The 22178-nt window shown below is 46.8% G+C and overlaps 1 protein-coding gene across 1 annotated transcript in view; it reads left to right on the top strand.

Annotated features, from left to right (window-relative positions):
- Positions 1-781: 781 nt before the first annotated feature.
- LOC119386573 (nodal modulator 1-like) overlaps positions 782-22178 on the top strand; it is a 327869-nt gene continuing 306472 nt past the window's right edge. The window contains 4 exon segments of the mRNA XM_049413977.1: positions 782-1008; positions 3914-4052; positions 4054-4143; positions 8521-8715. Coding sequence (XP_049269934.1) covers positions 872-1008; positions 3914-4052; positions 4054-4143; positions 8521-8715 — 561 coding nt within the window. The 5' untranslated portion in view covers positions 782-871.

The raw sequence follows: 22178 nt of genomic DNA, 5'->3' as shown, positions 1-22178 counted from the left end.
CGAGATTGCGCGAGGGGCGCGCTTAAAGCAATGCGAGTACATTTTTCTTCAGACGCGCACTAAAAGGTGGCCCTTTCTGTAGCCACTGACGATGTGGAACGCTGAGTAAACGTAACTTTAAGTAAACGATGCGTCTAACGCCACCGCGCGGCAGGAAACGTGGAGGGGTCACTCCACGCGTCCGCAGTTTTAAAGAAAAAGCAGTATAAGAGCGTTTAGGGCAATTGTAGCGCGCTGCTTAAACACGAGAATTAACAACCGCCACATTTAGTTCGTGCCGTCCTGTGTGTACCTGTGCGTTCTTTTCGAGTGTGTTTGAGCAGTGCGCTGCAAGTGTCGAGCTGTGACCGTTGTTATAGTTCGCGGTCGTCCTGTGTGTGTTCTTTACGCCAATCCTTTGCACGTGAGAGGTGCGTTGCAAGTACTGAGCTGCTTGCCGTTCTTCGTGTGACATTCTAATTTGTTGCTATCGCATTCATTGCTTCGCCGTTGTGGTGAAACTGCGACTTTCTTTCCAATAAACAAGTTGTAAGTTGCGCAATGTGTGTCCCGGACATCTCTTCTTCGTCCTCGCCTTTGAAGCGCATTCACTTGATCGACATGCAGAACCAACGTGCACGCACTGACAAACTGAAACAAGTTGGTGTAAAGTCCCAGTTGGGACATTTGGCGTGTTTCCTCTGGAACAAAAACCGAAACTGCTTCGCGACAGCGCTAACAGCGCCAACGGTGCTGATGACGTCACGGCACGTGGTTTGCTGCCTGTCTGCTTGCACCGAGTGCGCCGAGTGTCCCACGAAGCAAGTAAGCGGGCGCCGTGGCTCCGCTAAATGAACTGTTGCTTAGTTTTAATTTAATTTTATAGCGTACAATGGCGGGATTTATGCGCAGCATTGCAGCCTTACTATTGGTTGCCGTGAGGTTAGCGAAATCGGACGATGTGATGGGCTGCGGTGGTTTCATTCGGTCCAACGTGACCATCAACTACTCACGGGTCGAAGTGAAATTGTAAGTATGCCTGGACGATTTCTCCTCGTGGCTGATCCGGCAAGTGTACGATGCTGGAAGGAGTTTCTATGGGCCTGCTTAATATGCTGTGTCACACCTTGTTGCCTTACGTGTGTAGTTGTACTTCCTCATCTTCAACCTTGAGCATTAAATGGCCATGGAAGGGAAGTGACGATCGCAATAGCGAAAAAAAGAAACGCCATTGCGTTTGGTTTTCCGTTGAAATTTGCGACGCATTATTGATTCCTAATTGAAGATTTGCTACAGAGATGCAGTGTTCGGCCATTTGGGGAAAATAGCGAAAAGAATTGAAGGAGCACACTCGCCAAGATCCTGAGCACAATTCAAAAATTATCTACAGTGCGCATAAAAAAGCCAAGGCACGAATCCGTAATTTAGTTTTTTTCATTGTAAATGCTTTATAGTCCTGCAGTGCGAGCCAACCATGTACCTTTTTTTATTGTTTGGGTGAGGAAGGTCTTCACAGTAATACTGATAGTTTTGCGAGTTGGAGGGCTTGCGATCTTGTCATTCAAGTTCTTGGTAGTATTGTTGCTCGCTTTGTGAATCATCGCGATAACTTCACATGTCACAGTGCTGAAAACAGCGTGAAAACCTCACATCACCATGCATCCACAATCTGCATTCATAATCTGCCACTAATAATGTTTCAGTGATTCTGTTTGTGTACTTTCTGTATATGTACGTAATACGTGTAGTCCACTTCTGAAATGCCTCGACGAGAATATTTCAAATAAATAAATGCTAGTAAACTTCCTGAAGGACACTGTGGCATATCATTGTTACCTCAAAGGAAATTTGTTTTACTTCACCTGGGATCACGTTGCTGGATATAAGTGTGGTGGATAATGCCAATTTCTCTTATTTCAGACTTTACTCTAAGAAGGTTGTTGGCATTTAGCATCCACACAGCCTCGTCTGGCTTGTTTTGGGCGGTGCTTCAAAGTTGCTGTCGCCTTATAGATTGCGTGACAGCCATTTGTGTTCAGAAACTCAGTGGGCTTTCACATATGTATATATCCTTCAAAAGCTGTTTGTGAAATTATATATGTTAATACGATGCACATCACACATGCAAGGGCATTTTGGGATACATCACGAACGTCTTAAACACTTCTACTTAGGCCTGCGTTAAAGTGTTTATTGGATGACACACATGCGTTATTGAAGACATAGTGGATGGCCACATATTTCTACGACCCTGATATGTCATTGTGTAGCAGGTTTTCTTTCATCATTTCTGAAAGCAGTGATTTGCATGGAATGGCAGAAAATTGATTTAGTTAGTAAGGATTCATCTTAGGAGAATGTGAGGCATGCAAACACTCGACCAGGGAAAGAGACAACAAAGGACTGGCTCTTACATTTCGATTTGTCATTGTGTCTGTAGGACTTCTACAGTGATTTTCACGTGGTGAATATTCAAGGTGGCGTGCTGTTCACGAGACACAGTTTGCATGAAACTGTTTTAACAGCGACTCTGTTTAAGCTAGCCGTAAGTTGTATGCCGTATCGCTATTCATAAATGGGTATGTGCCACAGAAATTGGGTAAGACTCACCACTGGTCCACTAAAAACGAAGAAGGCAACAGTTCGCCCAACCTAGGGAACGGGAAAGGCAATGGCGGCTGCGACAAGACCCCGCAGTGATGTAAGGCCTACGCCAATGATGACGTGCCCGTAGATCTATGAGAGGTGCGAACGCTTGGTTTCAGCACGAGCTTCTGTCTCTGGAGTTTGGACATCCGTGTAGTGTCTGTGACTGTGTGTGGTTTAACTCGAACATCTCTGCACTGAGAATCAACAAAGAAACAAGCTAGCATCACCTAGCTGAAGCCTAGCAATGACCTAGAAGCGACCTAGAAACAACCCTCATCACCTAGCTAAGGCCTAGAAACTACCGAGAAGCAACCAGATTAGCCTTCAGAGTCGTCCAATTTTGCTGTTTCAAGGCTTGCGCGCGGCTTAGTGCATGCTTCGCCAATATTTGAGCAGCTTCGTGTACCACGTGATAATACTACTACTTTTATCCGAAAGAAAACCAAAACATAGCAATAAACAAAGCCACAAGTGCGTTTGAAGCCCACAAGCACGAAGACTAGGCAAATCCGTGTACTACCCATCATTCTCATGGTGGCTGAACGATTGCAGCGCCAGAGTTCCCTCTAGGTCATTTTAGGAAACTCTATGATTACTACTACTTGAATTTACATGTAGTATTTTCAGTAAACTAAATACCGCACATATTTACTTTACTAGATCCTTCTTTGCTCTAGTAAAGTAAAAAATAATTTGTACCTTTGAGGCATCAAGACTACTACTTCATTAAGGAAATAGTATGTGCTGTCATGTGTACACGCATTTATCACGTTTATGGCAGTTCTGCATAATGTGTGCAATGTTTAAGAGGAAGAAAAGAAACATTGTTCTCTGGCACAACCAATAATTTCCTGCGCAGCTTGGCGCAGGGATACGTGATCTGATCTTTTGACCAAAACAATCTTTCTGGCTCTCCTCCATCTGTGTTTGTAGTGGCGTGGACGACTCGTCATCCAACCCTGCCTGCACTTTGCTCCTTATTACATTGCCGTAGAAACAGACAAAACAACAGTGGAAAACAGGAAGGAAAAGAAAAGGATGAAAATTCCTTTTTTACAACGTACCAACTTGCCCAGTTGAACACCTTGTTACGTTACTTATGCTGGTGCCACTGAGAAGTTCCTAAACGCACTTGTTTGTGTTGAGCACTATGCTGCTAAAGCTAACATTCACAAACCTGTGGAGGGAGTGGACATTCACCCACTAGGAAAGTTCATCTTGTGAAAGAAAAGTGAGCATTCTTTGCGTGTGGCATCGTTCCAACCATTTGTGTATTTGTCTTCAGACTAACGCGGCAAGGCAGCCAGAAGTATCAGACTGAAGGAGCACCCAACAATGGGTACTACTTGATCCCGCTGTACGACCGTGGTGACTATACGCTGCGAGTGGACCCACCTCCCGGTTGGGTCTTCGAGCCTGCTTCCAGTAGACTTGCACATCGACGGCACTACGGACCCCTGCAGCACAGCACAAGACATCAACTTTGTCTTCAAAGGATTCTCCATCGTGGACAAAGTAGGCATTTTTATTGCAGCATGCAATGCATGTGGTGGTATGCGCAGCATGTAGCCGTTTTTTCTCTAGCAGCTGATCTGAGTGCAGATTACACGGTTTTGTTCTAAGGAAATCCCTGAAAAGGAGGCATTACTGTGACTTTGAGCCATCAAAGCAAATGAGCCGCTGCAGGTCCCTCGCTCCGTGTGATCCCCTGCGGAGGGACATCGCGGCAGCTGTGCCCGCTCTTAGCCTCACTGCTATGCTGCAGTACCACGTGACGAGGCAAAAGTTTAGCGGCTGCTTCGCTGGCGCTTGGTCACTCAGTCTTCGCCATGGATGGTGTGTCAGCTGGGCCATCTGTGTGTGTTTCAGTGCAAGCGACAGGTTGAATCCAAACATCCACTAGATGCAGCGGTGAAATTGCAGCAAAGGCCTGCTGACACAAGGGAGGCCAGACGTTATAGAAGAGAAGCTCAAGTGTTCCAATATTGAAACTACTGCTGTGTATAGTTTTTGCAAAACCAAGCCAAATACACCCTTCACTCGAGATAACGAGGTTTAGAAGAGCTCAGCTAACTTTTTTCATTTGCCTCTTGACAGCTGAAATGAGAAAAAGTGAAATGAAGCACAAATTTTCTAGCCTGATTTGGAGATACTGGTTTGCCTTGAAAACTGGCCTTGCTATGGTTCCCGAATTTCATCCACTTGTGGTCAAGGCAACGTGGCAATGAAATCACCTCTTTGCCATTATTGCCAGCCATCCAGATCAGTCTACTACACTGCAACACAACTTCTCGTTGTTAGCGTTGGGCAGCTTCTGGCAAACGGTGGTGCACCTCCTCTGTTCTGCTTCGTGAACTTAATCACCCTCGTTTTCAAACTCTGAACTCACTGTGTATGATCTTCAATTCATTCACGACACTATGATGCTGAAATAGCATTGAGGTTACGTATTTCAACCGAATAAATTCAGTAAATAATAACACCTCGCTATGCCTCTAGAAGTAGTGACGGATGGTAGTGATAAAGTAACTGTGGCACTTTATACACTGAACAGTGCTTCTGGTTTGAAACATATCAAATTTTTTAGTTGAATGACTGATATGCGCCAATTCCCAAGATAACCATGTCATGTTGCTACAAATCTGACCTGTAGAAAAAAGTAACGTTGGCTTTGGTGCAAGTATGCAAGTCAAATGTGCCGACATGACATGAACTGAAGACTAGAAAGGAACACACATGGTTTACTTTGCCCTAAATTGCTGTGTTTCAAGTAGGGGTGTGGGAATATTTGAAAATTTCGATATTTTTCTAATAGTTGTTTGCTATTCGATTCGGATTCGCACTGCAATTTTACTATTCGAACTATTCGAACTTCCCAAAAACAAATACAGTCCAACATCAGACTCAAAGTGCCTCCTTCAGATTTTTATTATGCTTCACCTCATTACTTTCTCGTATTGCGGCAAAGTGGCCTCTCAAGGTCCGTTACAGTCGAACTTGGCCAAGACCAGTCAACGTCAGATTAGAAATGGTCCCGAGATTTTCAATATGCTTCGCCTCATCACACCCCCCGCATGGCAGCAAAGCTGCCTTTCAAGCTTCGCTACGGTCGCAAGTGTATTAACTCAAGAAAACGCTGGTTTCAATATGGAGATGAAAGATGTGGCAGAAGTGGGGGCTCAATGCTGTTTTGGACCTAAAATGTGAGGCAGGAGGTCCGAAAAATCGGACTTCCGAAGCTTTTTAGCATCCAAAATTTCAGATATTATGTATCGTGTCTACGAGGCAGATTTGGAAACTCCGAACTTGAAGAGAGCACACCCTTGTCGGCCACATCGGTTGGGCTTCCACAGAAGTTGGAAGGAGGAGGAGAAGCTGAGGAAATGACGTCTTTGCCTACCACATGTAAAGTGTTGTCGGCAACACTTGGTTGCACCAAATCATGTACATAAGTACAATTTGGCCTCTACATTGCGCTTCAAACCTAGTGAAAAGAAACACTTTCATGTTGCTATCTCATAAGAATATGCTTAGGAATCCTCTCAACTTTTTTTTCTGTAATTTCGCTTTGAAGTATTCGAAAAATATTCTAGAACTATTCTAGAAGTATTCGAAAAATATTCGATTCGATTCGCACTCACACTTCAATATTCGAATTTGCTTCGCACCCATAATTTTGCTATTCGCACAGCTCTAGTTTCAAGCAACGAACACTGTACCTCAGAGAACTGAACTAGGGCAATTGTAACTGGTTTTTTTGTACCTAAGACATCCTAGATAGGGACGGATGAATAGTAAATTTGAACAACGTGTGGGTTCGAGCTCCATGCTCTACTACTTCTTGCGTGAAAAATTTTTCTGAGACAAGGGACGAAACAGACATGGACAGGCGCCATCTGCATTGCCATGAGTGCGGGTGTAGACCGCTGTTTGAGCGGTGCGCTCCATGAGGCGGACCAGTGCACACGTGAGATTGTGGAGGCAACCCAAATGCAACGTGAACATATCAGTTGTGTAAGCATGACCTTGATATCGTTGACAAAGGAGGAAATTACCTTTTTGGATGGGGCACTGTCTCTGGGGGAGTAATTAGTTGATGCGCGCTGGTACTCTGCACACTTGTGTCATTGGTTTTTCAGTTCTGTCACACACATATGTATATATGTCTCACCTTGTAAATAAATTTGCCCCACCACGGTGGTCTAGTGGTTATGGCACTCGACTGCTGACCCGAAGGTCGCGGGATCGAATCCTGTCGCGGCGGCTGCATTTTCAATGGAGACGAAAATGTTTGAGGCCAGTGTACTTAGATTTAGGTGCACGTTAAAGAACCCCAGGTGGTCGAAATTTCTGGAGCCCTTCACTACGGCGTCTTTCATAATCATATCGTGGTTTTGGGACTTTAAACCCCTGATATTATTATTATTATTATTATTATTATTATTATTATTATTATTAATAAATTCAGTTGGAAGTTTGCGCCTGTCCGTGTCTGTTTCATCCTTTGTCTAAGAAAAATTTTTCATGCAAGAAGTAGTAGAGTAAATTTAAGGTTTGAAGCAAATAGTGATTTGGTCAAATAATTTCGAATTGGATAGTTCGAAAAGTATATATGACATATTATTAAGAAAAAACGAGCATTTTTGTCACGCCCAACTAACTTGCAGTTGAACTAAGCAACTGTGAATGCCATTCTTTTTGGTTCAGAGTTAAGTGGAAGCAACTTTGAATCGTGGCAAGACTTGAATCGTTGCATGTTACAAGTGGTATATGTTGCATTTTAACGATGAGTATACTAAGTGCATGTAAGCCTGTACAACGTACTTTTAAATTTAAAATAATTAACTGAGGTGACGGTAATGTATACCCTCAAGTGTGGCTTCGCGACAGTGCGAATTCGGCATGGATGGTTGGTTTCACGGCATAGCACCGCCACGCTGCAGTGAAACACCTTTACAGGCAACTTTCAAATATACTGGATGTTTCAAAAAATGCGTCCGAAAATCCTCAAAAATCGGGGAAATGCAATACTTGTTGGATGCCTCTACAGTTACTTTTTCTGTAGCCATCTTAAGATGGCTAAAATTTAAAGACATCATTTGGAACAGTATTGAGAAAGTTAAATTAATTAACTTTTTAATTAGTGGAGTTACGCGATTATGTCAAATGGAAGAATTAATGTCCTTTATACGAAGAACCCACTTGCAGCTTTGAGATTTCGAAAAAGCGGCGTCTAGCAATTATTGTGCAGTAATGATATTGAACCAAATTGAACGGTGAAACCGAAACGCGGAAGAGCGCAACTGCCGTATTCTTCTGAGACGTCCAGAATGAAGGAGCGTCATTATGTCAACCATCAGCCGACTTCGTTGTGTGAGTGTGTGGGCTGGGCTTGCAATAATAGCACGCGTGGCGCGCATACTTTAACGAACGCAGAACTACACCTCTGTAATCGTTGTCCTGAACAGTGGTGTCATTCTGGCTGTCTACTTGAATTTGGTTGAATTTCATTATGCCGCAATAATTACTAGAGGCCACTTTTTCGAAATCTCAAAGCGGCAGTGGGTTCTTTGTATGAGGAAATTCAATTTTCTTATTTGATATAACCGCCAAACTCTGCTAATTAAAAAGTTAATTAAATTAACTTTCTTAATTACTGTCCCAAATGATGTCTTCAATGATCTTACGATGCCTGCCACTCTTGAAACACCCTGTATATTAGTTCATTTCGAATACTTTGAAATTTCGAATAATCTAAATTTGTGTCGAAGTGAATTGTAATACTATGATATTCGAAGTGTCCGAATATTCACCCATCCCTAATTGTAGACTTTGAGAAATCGTTTCGTTAAGCAAAGTAAAACACATTACATTTTTCTTTGTGGAGTGCAGGTTTTGAGCGATGGCCAACAGGAGGGACCCCCCGGGGTGACGGTGGAGCTGCGTGACAACCAGGGCAGGACGCTGCAGAAGACACTGAGCACCAAAGGGGGCGGCTACGTCTTCACACGCATCCTGCCGGGAGAGTACACACTGGTTGCCTCTCACCCCATCTGGAGCTTGGGCCGCTCCAGCACCACCGTCAAGGTGCTTATGCGCTCCTCCAAACAATTTACTGCACCAGTGCCTAGGTGACCAAGATTGACAAGATTCTCATTGGCAGTTTGAGAAACATGCACACATCCGATATGTGCAGCCGCCCAATTTTTTAACCTGAACGCACGACCGCCGACTGCAAAATAAGCGAGAATATGCGTACACGCGGTGAACAGTCCGCTGCAGCTTTTGTTTGTTATGCGAAACAGACCAAACCCCGCCAGCTTTTTTGTCCCGTTTCTGGCTTGCAGTGGCAGATATATTTTTTTCCTGCAGAAAAGTTCCGCGTGAACCACAGGAAGAAGAAAATGCTGGTACACAACAGCATAATCAGCTGGTGTATATTGCAGCCTATCTAAAGAGCAACCCCTTGACCTGTTCTTTATAACTTGACGGCAGCATTCAGAAAAGAAAAAAGGATGATGATAATGGCACTTGAAAGAAGCAGGGTGGTGTCCAGTTCCTGGAACGGCCTAGCAGAGGACAGCTGCACAGGACTGCTCATTGCACTCATGCACATATTCTCGTTCATTTCGCCACTGCGCCTTGTTATACTATAACCCTTATCAACTCAGCGATCAATGCTCGTGCGTTCACGTTAGAAAATTGGGCAGCTGTATGTATACTGTAAGCTACTTACTGCAAGCAGCTCCCTCAACATTTTTCAGCAGCTGGAAGATGGGTGCAGCAGTACACTTGTGTCACACACTTCGGTGAGGCCTCGCTGATCTAACAACAGCGTTGCAGCAGACTCGCAGGCTTCCACTTTACGCTTAGGCCTGTGACGCCTGAAAGGCCTTGAAATGGTACATTTCGAATTTTTAATGGCCGTCGACCCATGCGGGGTTGCACGTGTAGTGGTTTTCAGCATGACTGACGGACTCATTGAGCAGACATGGACATTTGATAAGCAACGAACAAGCATTTAATTAGAGCAAGGGCAACGGCAAAAGATACACTGTGAAGAAAGAGGGAAACAAAAGCACGTGCAATGAAAAAAGAACGACACAACAAACTATGTACTGAATGATTAACTACAGGTACAAAACAATACAATGTGATATGTTAGTAAGATAACTCGACACGATGGAGACTAACAGGAATTTAAAAGAAATAAAAATATTGAGAAAGATGCTGCTCCCGCTTCGGAGCTTTTATGCGACGCAGCGTACACTAATGCAATGGTACTTAAAGCTGGCTACAATAAAAAAAAGGCAACAATAAAATCACTGTAAATGTTCCTTACGGACCGTGCCAACTTGTGGTGCTCATGGGAGGCAATGTGGTGCCGCTGATGATCTCGCAGCTGCGGTAGACAACGAGGGTGCCCGGTGCTGCAGCCACCCGATTCGTTACGCGGGACACTCTGCGCTCGCCGCCCACGCGAGACTTGCGACACCGATGACCACGCTCTTTGGTGGTTCAACGTGAACTGCTGAAGCAGTCAAATTCTTTCTTGGCGTACGCATCGCCACCGCAGATGCACTCACTTAACACGCGCCTTTTGCTTCCGGTGCAGGAAAGCATCGAAGGCACTAATCCCGCAAGGTCACTCGGGGGAACTCTCCCTCCTGACACCACGGTGCCCTTCCTAATGCACGAAGGGGCGTGCGAGCGGAATTGTAGACGCTTGCGACACAGGTACCGACCCCGCAAGGTCCGCTGGTGAAGTCTCTCTTCCGACAGCATGGTGCCATTCCTAATGCACGAAGGGGTGTGCGAGCGAGAATTGTAGACGCTCGCGACACAAGTACCGACGCCGCAAGGTCACTCGGGGGAACTCTTCCTCCTGACACCACGGCGCCCTTCCTAATGCATGAAGGGGCGTGCGAGCGTGGATTGTAGACGCTTGCAACACAGGTACCAACCCCGCAAGGTCCGCTGGAGAAGTCTCTTCCGACAGCACGGCGCCATTCCTAATGCACGAAGGGGTGTGCGAGCGAGAATTGTAGACGCTCGTGACACAGGTACCGATCCCGCAAGATCCGTTGGGGGAAGTCTCTCTTCCGACACCACGGCGCCCTTACTAATGCGCGAAAAGGCGTGCGAGCGAGAATTGTAGACGCTCGCGACACAGGTACCGACCCCGCAAGGTCTGTTAGGGGAAGTCTCTCTTCTGACACCACGGCACCCTTCCTAAAGCACGAAGGGGCGTGCGAGCGAGAATTGTAGACGCTCGCGACACAGGTACCGACCCCGCAAGGTCCACTGGGGGAAGTCTCCCGACAGCACGGCACCCTTCCTAATGCAGGAAGGGGCGTGCGAGCGAGAACTGTAGATGCTCGCGACACAGGTAGCGACCCCGGAAGGTCCACTGAGGGAGGTCTCTCTTCCGACACCACGATGCCCTTCCTAATGCACGAAGGGGCATGCGAGTGAGAATTGTAGACGCTCGCGACACAGGTACCGACCCCACAAGGTCCGTTGGGGCAAGTCTCTCTTCCGACAGCACGGCGCCCTTCCTAATGCACGAAGGGGCGTGCGAGCGAGAATTGTAGACGCTCGCGACACAGGTACCGACCCCGCAAGGTCCGCTGAGGGAAGTCTCTCTTCCGACACCATGGCGCCCTTCCTAATCCACGAAGGGGCGTGCGAGCGAGAATTGTAGACACTCGCGACACAGGTACCGATCCCGCAGGGTTACTCTGGGGAACTCTCCCTCCTGACACCACGGCGCCCTTCCTAATGCACGAAGGGGCGTGCGAGCGTGGATTGTAGACGCTTGCAACACAGGTACCAACCCCGCAAGGTCCGCTGGGGAAGTCTCTCTTCCGACAGCACGGCGCCATTCCTAATGCACGAAGGGGTGTGCGAGCGAGAATTGTAGACGCTCGCGACACAGGTACCGATCCCGCAAGATCCGTTGGGGGAAGTCTCTGTTCCGACACCACGGCGCCCTTCCTTGCACGAAAAGGCGTGCGAGCGAGAATTGTAGACGCTCGCGACACAGGTACCGACCCTGCAAGGTCCACTGGGGGAAGTCTCCCGACAGCACGGCGCCCTTCCTAATGCAGGAAGGGGCGTGCGAGCGAGAATTGTAGATGCTCGCGACACAGGTAGCGACCCCGCAAGGTCTGTTAGGGGAAGTCTCTCTTCTGACACCACGGCACCCTTCCTAAAGCACGAAGGGGCGTGCGAGCGAGAATTGTAGACGCTCGCGACACAGGTACCGACCCCGCAAGGTCCACTGGGGGAAGTCTCTCTTCCGATAACACGGTGCCCTTCCTAATGCACAAAGGGACATGCGAGCAAGAATTGTAGACGCTCGGGACACAGGTACCGACCCCGCAAGGTCCACTGAGGGAGGTCTCTCTTCCGACACAACGGCGCCCTTCCTAATGCACGAAGGGGCGTGCGAGCGAGAATTGTAGACGCTCGCGACACAGGTACCGAACCCGCAAGGTCTGTTTGGGGAAGTCTCTCTTCCGACACTACGGCGCCCTTCCTAATGCACGAAGGGGCGTGCGAGCGAGAATTGTAGACGCTCGCGACACAGGTACCGAACCCGCAAGGTCTGTTTGGGGAAGTCTCTCTTCCGACACTACGGCGCCCTTCCTAATGCACGAAGGGGCGTGCGAGCGAGAACTGTAGACGCTCGCGACACAGGTACCGAACCCGCAAGGTCTGTTTGGGGAAGTCTCTCTTCCGACCGCACGGCGCCCTTCCTAATGCACGAAGGGGCGTGCGAGCGAGAATTGTAGACGCTCGCGACACAGGTACCGAACCCGCAAGGTCTGTTTGGGGAAGTCTCTCTTCCGACACTACGGCGCCCTTCCTAATGCACGAAGGGGCGTGCGAGCGAGAATTGTAGACGCTCGCGGCACAGGTACAGACCCCGCAAGGTCCGCTGAGGGAAGTCTCTCTACCGACACCACCGCGCCCTTCCTAATGCACGAAGGGGTGTGCGATCGAGAATTGTAGGCGCTTGCGACACAGGTACTGACCCCGCAAGGTCCGTTGGGGCAAGTCTCTCTTCCGACAGAACGGTGCCCTTCCTAATGCAAGAAGGGGCGTGCGAGCGAGAATTGTAGACGCTCACGACACAGGTACCGACCCCGCAAGGTCCGCTGAGGGAAGTCTCTCTACCGACACCACCGCGCCCTTCCTAATGCACGAAGGGGTGTGCGATTGAGAATTGTAGACGCTCGCGACACAGGTACTGACCCCGCAAGGTCCGTTGGGGCAGTCTCTCTTCCGACAGAACGGTGCCCTTCCTAATGCAAGAAGGGGCGTGCGAGCGAGAATTGTAGACGCTCATGACACAGGTACCGAACCCGCAAGGTCTGTTTGGGGAAGTCTCTCTTCCGACACTACGGCGCCCTTCCTAATGCACGAAGGGGCGTGCGAGCGAGAATTGTAGACGCTCGCGGCACAGGTACAGACCCCGCAAGGTCCGTTGGGGCAAGTCTCTCTTCCGACAGAACGGTGCCCTTCCTAATGCAAGAAGGGGCGTGCGAGCGAGAATTGTAGACGCTCGCGACACAGGTACCGAACCCGCAAGGTCTGTTTGGGGAAGTCTCTCTTCCGACACTACGGCGCCCTTCCTAATGCACGAAGGGGTGTGCGATCGAGAATTGTAGACGCTCGCGACACAGGTACTGACCCCGCAAGGTCCGTTGGGGCAAGTCTCTCTTCCGACAGAACGGTGCCCTTCCTAATGCACGAAGGGGCGTGCAAGCGAGAATTTTGGACGTTTGTGACAACTTGCCAAGTAAACATTTATTGGTGGTAAAAGTGGCTGCTGTTTCCAATCTCTCTTGCTAGGAATGCATCCTATACTTTGGAGAGGCTGGAACAGTTTCTTTCACCTTAAATGCAAAAGTGGGCTGCACTACAAAAGAGGAACAAAAGAACCTTTTGTCCCCGTTTTGTAGTGCTACCCATTTTTGCATTTAAGGTGAATCAGTACCAACTAGCCCAAATGTTTTTTTTGCTGCAGGTTTTTTCAGGTTCGTGATCATGGAGTGTGAGCTTCATAATACAGTCGATTCTTGCAATAATGAACACCGCTACAACGATCAATTTTCAATCCCCCATCAGCTGCCCATAGAAAACGATGCGAGATATGTCTCGACACAGTCAATATTTTTCTTGGGTGCTTCCACTTCACGGAAGCTTTCGGGAGTGCTACCAAATGAGGAAAAGGTTGCAGCTATAGTATCGTAGTGGCGCATGTAGGTGGTGATGTCAGATTACGGCGAAGAGTGGAGAATGCTTTTTCACGCTCGGAAGACCATGATGAGACATCGGTGGCGCTGCTTACAAGTTGAGTCAAAGGCGCGATTATAGAGGTCAAGTTGCTTAAGAACCAGCGAAAGTAGGAGCATAGTCCTACAAAGCTCCATAAGTGCTTTACAGTCGTCGGTTTGGGGAAGTCAGCGACAGCACGTAGTTTAGCCGGATCTGGAAGTATACCGTCCTTGGATACGAAGTGACCGAGAATTGTAAGTTTCCACGTAGCGAAGCGACATTTCTTGAGATGCAATTGGAGCTGGGCATTCTCCATACACATCAGGACATGTTTCAGGCGTACAAGATGTGCTGTGAAATCTCGCACAAAGACAACAATATCGTCGAGGTAGCAGAGACCATAGGTCGGCATAAAATGTGGAGCTCACTGAGACTCACTCATGAAATATATTTTGCGCTTAGGGCTCACTCGGACTCAGGCTCACCAAAATTTTCCTCATGCGGACTTACACGGACTCAGACTCACTAAAATTTTTCTCAGCTGGACTCACTCGGACTCATACTCACCAAAATATTACTCACTCAGACTCACAGCTTGACCTGAATCTGAGTGAGCCTTAGTGAGTCAACTGATGAGTCCATTAGTGTAATATTAGCTTTTTCGAAAATGGTGTCAATGCTCTTAAATGCCAATATCTCACATAATTGGTGCTCTACGATACGCCTTTTGATTTTGTATCTTCACATGGAAGTTATCAGTGGTTGTGATCGAGTAAGGACATGTGATTGAAAAAGATGACTGAAACGAGTCATTTTGATCAAGGCCTTCCCGTGAAAGAGTTTGTGGGAGAAAGGTCAAGCCCCCTGCCCCCTTTGTAAACTCATGCCTATGAACAATAAATATTCAGATGGCGTATGACCGCTAGTGTGTTAGTAGTGTTAGTACACATGAGTACAAACGTGAGCTGACATAAGGCTGATAATAATGCTGAAGTTGAGCAGACAGGGCCCTATAAGTCAGCAAAAAATGGGGATCTCACTCAGTCTCACTCAAGAAATATATTCTGCACTTAGGACCAGTCTTGGGCAGTAACTAGTTACTAGTAACGCGTTACCGGTAACTAGTTCCTTTTTTCAGTAACTTGTAACTGTAACTAGTTACTTTTAAGTTAGAGGAACTTGTAACTGTAACACTGTTACTTTTTACACAGTAACTGTAACGTGAAATCCCATTACAGTTACTTCTGTTTTTATAAAATATGCATCCGCAGCACACGTTAAAGGCCGACGTTAAACGATTTCTCCATATCCTCTCCACCATTCGACTTTCCACAATGAGGCTCCCCTCGCAGTTTAGAAGAGAAGGTCGAGGTCGGAGGTTCGTCTTTAACACAACTTCAAGTTTACTTGTAAACTAGATGTCGTAAATCAGTCATGTTGCAATTGAACAGCACGTGCATTTTTTTCCGGCACATGTATCTTCTTTTTTTTTTTCACCTGAGCTTCTAGCTCGGTTCTTGGTGTATCGGTGGAGCATTAGGGCGCTTAGTTTGTAGTCTCCTTCATCAGTGGTTCCGAACTAATCGTGTTTGACAGGCGGTTAGAAAGCAGCAGTGCGCGAAATGGCTGAGAGCCAGCAATACCGTGAACTAGCTAAGGATTTTTTAAAACCTCTTTCAACTGATGTTAGAAGGTTCACTGCGACTTAACACAACAATTATTACCAAAATGACATAGACGTGTCGCCTCCTATGCAGGTGGCATCCTCAGATTGTTGCAAGCCGATGCGTCGCGGCTAACGAACCACGATTCCAGGAGCTCTCTTCCCCTCCCCCACCTTCGTCCACTAGCGAGCGTCGCCCCATTGTTTAGGTCAAAGCTATTCGCTGTTGTCCAAGAGTGTCCAACAAGCCGCGTCTTTCTCAGAACGCGTCTCATAGGTCTTTAGCAACACCCCCGCCCCCCTTTTTTTTGCCTGTTTCGGCGATGTAAGTCGCAGCGCAATCCCCGTATTGTACTTGCAGATGATCCCGCTTTGATCGTCCGCAGGTGTGTGGTTTTTTGGGCTTCGCCAACACATGTCTTATGGTATAACAGGGTATGCCCAGCTGACGCAAAGCTCTCGGAGCAGGGTCTGATACACCTACATAGGCAATAGGCACAATCTACATCGTCTTCGCTCACGACGCACTCCCTGTTCCTCTTCGCATGCGTTTCTGGGTATCGCTAATAAACGTCCTAGGATACTGCCGTCGTTCCAGTATATCAACCACGATTTCCAGTTCTAGCATCCTAGGGCTTTTATTGCTGCGACAAAAGGAGGTGTACACAACGATTGCTCTTCTCGGGCCCTCTTATGTTTCCTTCATCTTAGGGTTTTACCACGTACCCGCATGCCTTGGTCCGTTTTTATTAAATAAATTATATCATTTGTTTTGAGATCGATTACTTATTTTATAAAGTAACAGGAAAGTAACAACGTTACTTTTTCGCAGTAACAGTAACTGTAACATGTTACTTTTGGAAACTCTGTAACTGTAACAGAGTTACTTTTTGGCTTAGGTAACTGTAACTGTAACACTGTTACTTTTTACTGGTAACTTGCCCATGGCTGCTTAGGACTCACTTGGACTCACACTCATTAAAATTTTCCTCAACCGGACTCATTCGGACTTAAGCTCACCAAATGATTACTCACACAGACTCACTCAAGCTCACGGCTCAATCAGAGTCTGAGTGAGTCGACTCATGAGTGAGTTTGCCAACCTATGGCAGAGACATACGTTCCATTTCAAACCCCGCAGAACTGAGTCCATCATGCGCTCAGAGGTGGCCGGCCACATTGCAGAGGCTGAAAGGCATGGCATTGAATTCATGTAGACTGTCAGGTGTGACGAAGCATGTCTTTGGACCATCAGCATCTGCTAACGGCACCTGCCAATACCCCGAATGCAAATGTAACGATGAAAAAAATTCGGCACTTTGTAAACAATCAAGGGCGTCATCAATCCTGGGCAATGATTGGTGTCACCACGGACGCGAGCCAATAAGGGGGTTTTGACCCCCTCCCACGCCTTGCCGTGCGTGGCTTAGCCATGTCCGGGGGGAAAGGGGATCCTGGGGGTGGGGCAGACGCCGGATTATTGGACCTTTAAGGGCAGAGGGAACACACCCCTTTGGCCCCGGCTTCACGTAGACGGCACCCCTGGACTGACCCACCCAGGGGAAATCAGCAGTCGCCTTTTCCTGTCTCTCTCTCTCCTCACATCTTCCTCTTTCTCTCTCGCTTTTAATCTTCCCTGTCTTCTCCTCTCTTCCATTTACTTTCGTTTTTCATGGTGGCAAGGGTTAACTTTGTGTAGTTGCCCAATCTTGGGTAGTTATATTTGGTTATAGTGGCGGTGTATGGCTGGCGACTTCAAGTGTTCTACTTTGTAGCTTCCCCTTGTTGGACTCAGTGGTGGGTGGCCACCATCACTGCCGAACTTTAAGCGCTTCATATGGAAAATCCTTTTCCCGCACCCCCTGATCGCCGCCTGAAAAGATGGCGTACCGATGAGAACTTCACTATTGCGCAACCTAAGCAGACCTTTCCCAAGTACCATGTAGTCCACAGTAAGAACGAAAACAAGACAGTCCAAGCAATTTCACCTTTCACGGAACTCTCACCAAAGCAATCGGCCCGAGGTACTGTAACAAAGATGGGAAGTGGCAGTGTCCTCCTCGAAGTTCGCAACCAGACACAGTATGACAAGATAACCAAACTCGTAGCATTTGGGGACATTGCAGTATCAGTGGGCCTACACAGGTCGACGACACATTCTGGAGTCCTTTGAGAACATTTTGTAGGACTTTAAACAAAATTGAGATGGGTTTTTTTTTACTATACACTTTTGAATCGAGGAGCACTTTTGTCTTTTTGACGTTTCGAGCATGAAAATTTATTACTTTGAAAATTATTAAAGAAATACAAATGCAGAGGTTCATTATTCGCGTAAAGGCCTATTGATACTGCAAATATGAACAAGCTAAGATGTTCACAGAAGTAGCCATAGCGTCCCAAGTTTGACTAATTTTCCAAGACCCAGCGTGTTTCAAGAACCTTTAAAAATACATAATTTGCTCAGAATTCAATCAAATGATAAGAGCTATTTCCTCTTCACTTCTATTTGTGCTAAAAAGAAAGATATTTGTAATATGTAGCTTCAGCAGCTCTCAGCATGGTTGCGAATTTACGAAAACGCACTCTTTGTAAAATGGTCGTCGTCAACCGGCGACGCTTGTCGAATTTTCCTGCGTTGAAAAAATTTTTCATTTTGAAATGAATTGCGATTTCGTGCTATGCAGTCATATATGCACAACATACAAAATTATCAGTAAAATCGGATACATCAAGTGTACAGCTCTTGATCTTCGTGGAAACCGACTGCCCTGGTATGTGTGACTGAGACTCGTGAAATGGTCACCAATGGCTTAAGTTTGCACACCATTTTGGGGAATGCGATTTCAAACTAATTGGAAGTAAACAGCACTATCGAGGTTGCTCTGAACTTCAGAACGTTAGAAATTGGATGTTTGAAGAGCTGCTTGTGTCATTTCTGATTACGTTCGAACTGCTACTCAGGAGTATTAGCTGCTAGCACTTCGTCATGCATCCTGTGAGAAATGATTTCTAAAGTAGACACTACAGTTCATCTTGAATATCAGTAATCACGATACTGGGCCTAATCATGTCATATTCCTATTTCCTGTCACCAAAAGACTGTTACTTCCAGCCGTTTTAAAAAAGCTCACGTAAGACACGTGAAGAATGCCATTATTGCAGCAGTGCAAGTCACCTCACCATTCCACACAAAATTATTACTAAAGTGAACAATTCGTGCTTGAACCAGAGCATTTATGTACCAACCAAACAGCTGATACATTTAATTGTTTAAATAAAAATAATGTTGCTTTCTCACAAGCGTGGCTACTTTGCCTACATTCTGTGCTTGTTTTAAGTTTGGCTACTTTTCGCCTAGTTCTTCTTTATATTTTGCCTGCATTTTGTCTTTTAAACCTGGCAACCCTAATGAGTGCCTTCCTACAAAACTTCAACACTCAACAGCAAAGTTCAGGGACCTGAGCATTTCGACAGTGCAGTTCTTGCTCCTGAACAGTGGCGACTAGTTTCTCTCATTTTCAGGGGCTGGTCGGAGACACATGGGTGAAGGTGAGCGATGAACGTAGGTTGTGGATAGTGCACGGTGAAAATGTACTGATTGAGGATCCGAACTTCCATAGGAGATGGGGAACAGTCATGTAGTTATTTTGTGAACGGGCGGTCTGTGTAGCTTGGCACGTGACGATGGTAGTATCGGACCGATGTGGCCACGGCCGCCACATGCAAAACAGATCGGCTGGTTGTCGCACGTTCGTCAGCATTGCAGTGATGGGAGCAGCCCGTGTGGCAGCGGCTGTGTCGGGGCTGAGGTATGCGCCACTCCATAGAATGGCAGGGCTGTTGTAGCTGCGCCGCTTCACTGCCTCAGCGTAAGTAAGAGCGTGGCGACAGGGTGCTGCTGAAGGGCACCGGCATGGCTTTAAAAAAATATGTTCCTGAAGTACATGTCAGAGCGCGGGAGTCAATGGGGTTGCGTGCCACAGTGGCTCCTGGCGCTGAGCAAAAGGTAGGAGAGAAAGCTGACGAGCCACTTCCTCACGCATGAAGTCTTCATTGTGCGAGTAGGTTAGTGGTATAGTCAGGCATGACGTCACAAGTCCAGTGCAGTGACTGGTTGGATCGTCTGAGATGAACGTCACAGGAGAGCTCGTTGCCTCCTCAGTTCGTCATAACTCTGGCACAGGGTTGCCACTTTGGACACTGTGCTTCGCGAAGGCATCTGGAAAACATCGTCATTGACACCCTTCATAATATGCTGTATCTTGGCATTTTTGCTCATTGAGCATCGATGTGCCTGCAGACATTGATTATTTCTCGGTATAGGCGGTAAAAGTTTCACCTGGTCCTGTGCTCGTGTGTGCAGACGTTGTTCGGCGTGTAACTTCCATATGGCAGGGTGACCGAAAATGGCGGATATGCCTCCTTGCAAGCGGGACCAGTTCTTGAACTCGATTCGTGTGGTTTGTATGCCACAGCTTCGCCACATTGGTGAGGTAAAAGTTCACAGTGCTCAACTTAGCAGCATAATCCCACCTGTCGGGTCCACTAACTTTTTCGTAGGACAACAGCCAGTCCTTGACATCCTGGTCTTCCGTGTCCGCAACTGTGAGGGGTGTCGCTGACCGACACAGGGCCGGGGCAAACGGTAGCTGCCAGAGATGGATCCATTGGGCAGCGTGAGCTGGCATGGTCGACGACAATGTGTAGGATTGAAGTTCCAGGGCGCAGGCGATGTGGGTACCTGGCACAATCCACCAAATGTAATGAGATTTATTGGGCAAGCGTAACAAAGAGGCGGTAGATTGGAAAACGACACCGGGAGTAGATGGTGGTGTTCACACGCCAATCTCGTGGTGCTTTCTCGCGTGGTGATGATCGTTGGGCCCTGTCATTGTCTTCATTCCTTCATTATACTGTATAGATGGCAAACCTGTGTTGAGCCATGGTGAGGAACAGAAGCACATTTCGCTTGCCACCCTCCGTGTAGCTCAGAAAGTAAGGTGTCGTGCTGCTAAGCTCGAGGATGCGGTCTCAGTTCCTTGCAACGAAAGTTGCATTCGGATGGGCGCGACATGCAATGACATTTGTGTACAGTAAAACATGACAATGTTGAACTTGGGTAAACTGAACTATCCTTATATGAACTGTTTTTGAACTCAACGATGCTTTGACGTAAATGCATAGGAAAAGCTTCGGCTACATGGAACAAAAATAGTCTGAACACTTCATACATCGAACATCAGGCAGCATGAAATGCCCCAAGAAGTTGGCTTGCCCTAACATGCATTTGGGAGAACTAGCAGGAGGGTGCCATGGGGAGTGAGTAGAAAGCACCAGTTGGTGCAAATCCTGTGATTCCATGTCATCGCTCACGACCATACCATGGCCAGCCCAGATCTTGATCTCGATTAGGATATCTGCAACCTCATTTGTTCCCTGACCCATTCTGCCGTTTCACGTACCATGCACGCTGAGCGATCTTCAACTTTTTCTCTAGTTTCTTTGTTATACTCCATGCCCAGTTTGTTAGAACTGGCAGTAAGTACTTTTCGCTTAATGATGTGGCAGATTTCCTGTCATTATTGGGAGTGCCTGCTAAACGAACTCAGTGAATTTCCTTTTTGTGATTAGGCTCTCCTGTCAGTAATTGCCCTAGGTATACACATTCCTGTTTACACTCAATGTTGGTTTCCAATCGTGAGCTCTTCACCAGGTTATTGAGCATTATGTTCGTCTTCATCATATTCATGATAAAGGCAAAGATACAGAACAAACTAATTCCCATTTTTTTGTGAGCTTGATATATGTGGGTTTGACTTTGATTAGTTGCACATCAAGAACCCCAGGGGGTTGAATTAATCTGGAAACTCCAATCATGGCATGCCTCATAATCATATTATCGTTTTGGCACATAAAACCCCAGAAATTAAACACATTTTTCGTGCCCCTACCGGATCTTGTTACCATGCACTAGAATTGTGGTCATACTGTCACTTCTACAGAAGCCATGCTAGCGAATTGTTAGTTTTTGTTTTTAGCCTTCTTGGACAGCATCTCTTTTTCTATCTATGTATATTGGAGTGTTTATTTTTGGTTATGTGATATAGCAGCAAGGTCACCTGAAGGTCAAACTGGAAACGGGAAGATTCTGCAGGGCTCTTTAAACAACATTTAAGCTGCTGAACACAATTGGTATGGCTGGATCACATGTGCAAGTGTCTAGGCGTAGGTATGTGTATAGCTTTGAGCAATAGTGCCTGTTGTCTGTTGCCATTGTGTTCACAATGCTACTTGTGAGTGCTCACATTCTGCTAGTCACCAACGAAGAATCACTTGTGGTGATTTCATTGTTGCCTCATATTTTGAACTGTTTGTGTTGAACCGCTAACCATTCGTTCTTATTTCTCCAGTTCAGTTTTGGTTCGGGTGTGTGTGACACTGTCGAAAACGTTGGTTCTTATCCGGGCACTGTGCTGGCTAAAGTTTTGGTTCGGGTGTGGTTTGCAGTTCGGGCTCAGTTTAAATCTGGTTTGCAAGGAGTTTGTTTTCATGTCATGTCGACTGCAGGCTTCAGCACACAGTAGTATCTCGTGAAATAGGA

The sequence above is a fragment of the Rhipicephalus sanguineus genome, chromosome 3 (genome assembly GCF_013339695.2).
Source record: "Rhipicephalus sanguineus isolate Rsan-2018 chromosome 3, BIME_Rsan_1.4, whole genome shotgun sequence".
Classification (NCBI taxonomy): Eukaryota; Metazoa; Arthropoda; class Arachnida; order Ixodida; family Ixodidae; genus Rhipicephalus; species Rhipicephalus sanguineus.
This window is presented reverse-complemented; position numbering and strand designations above follow the sequence as displayed.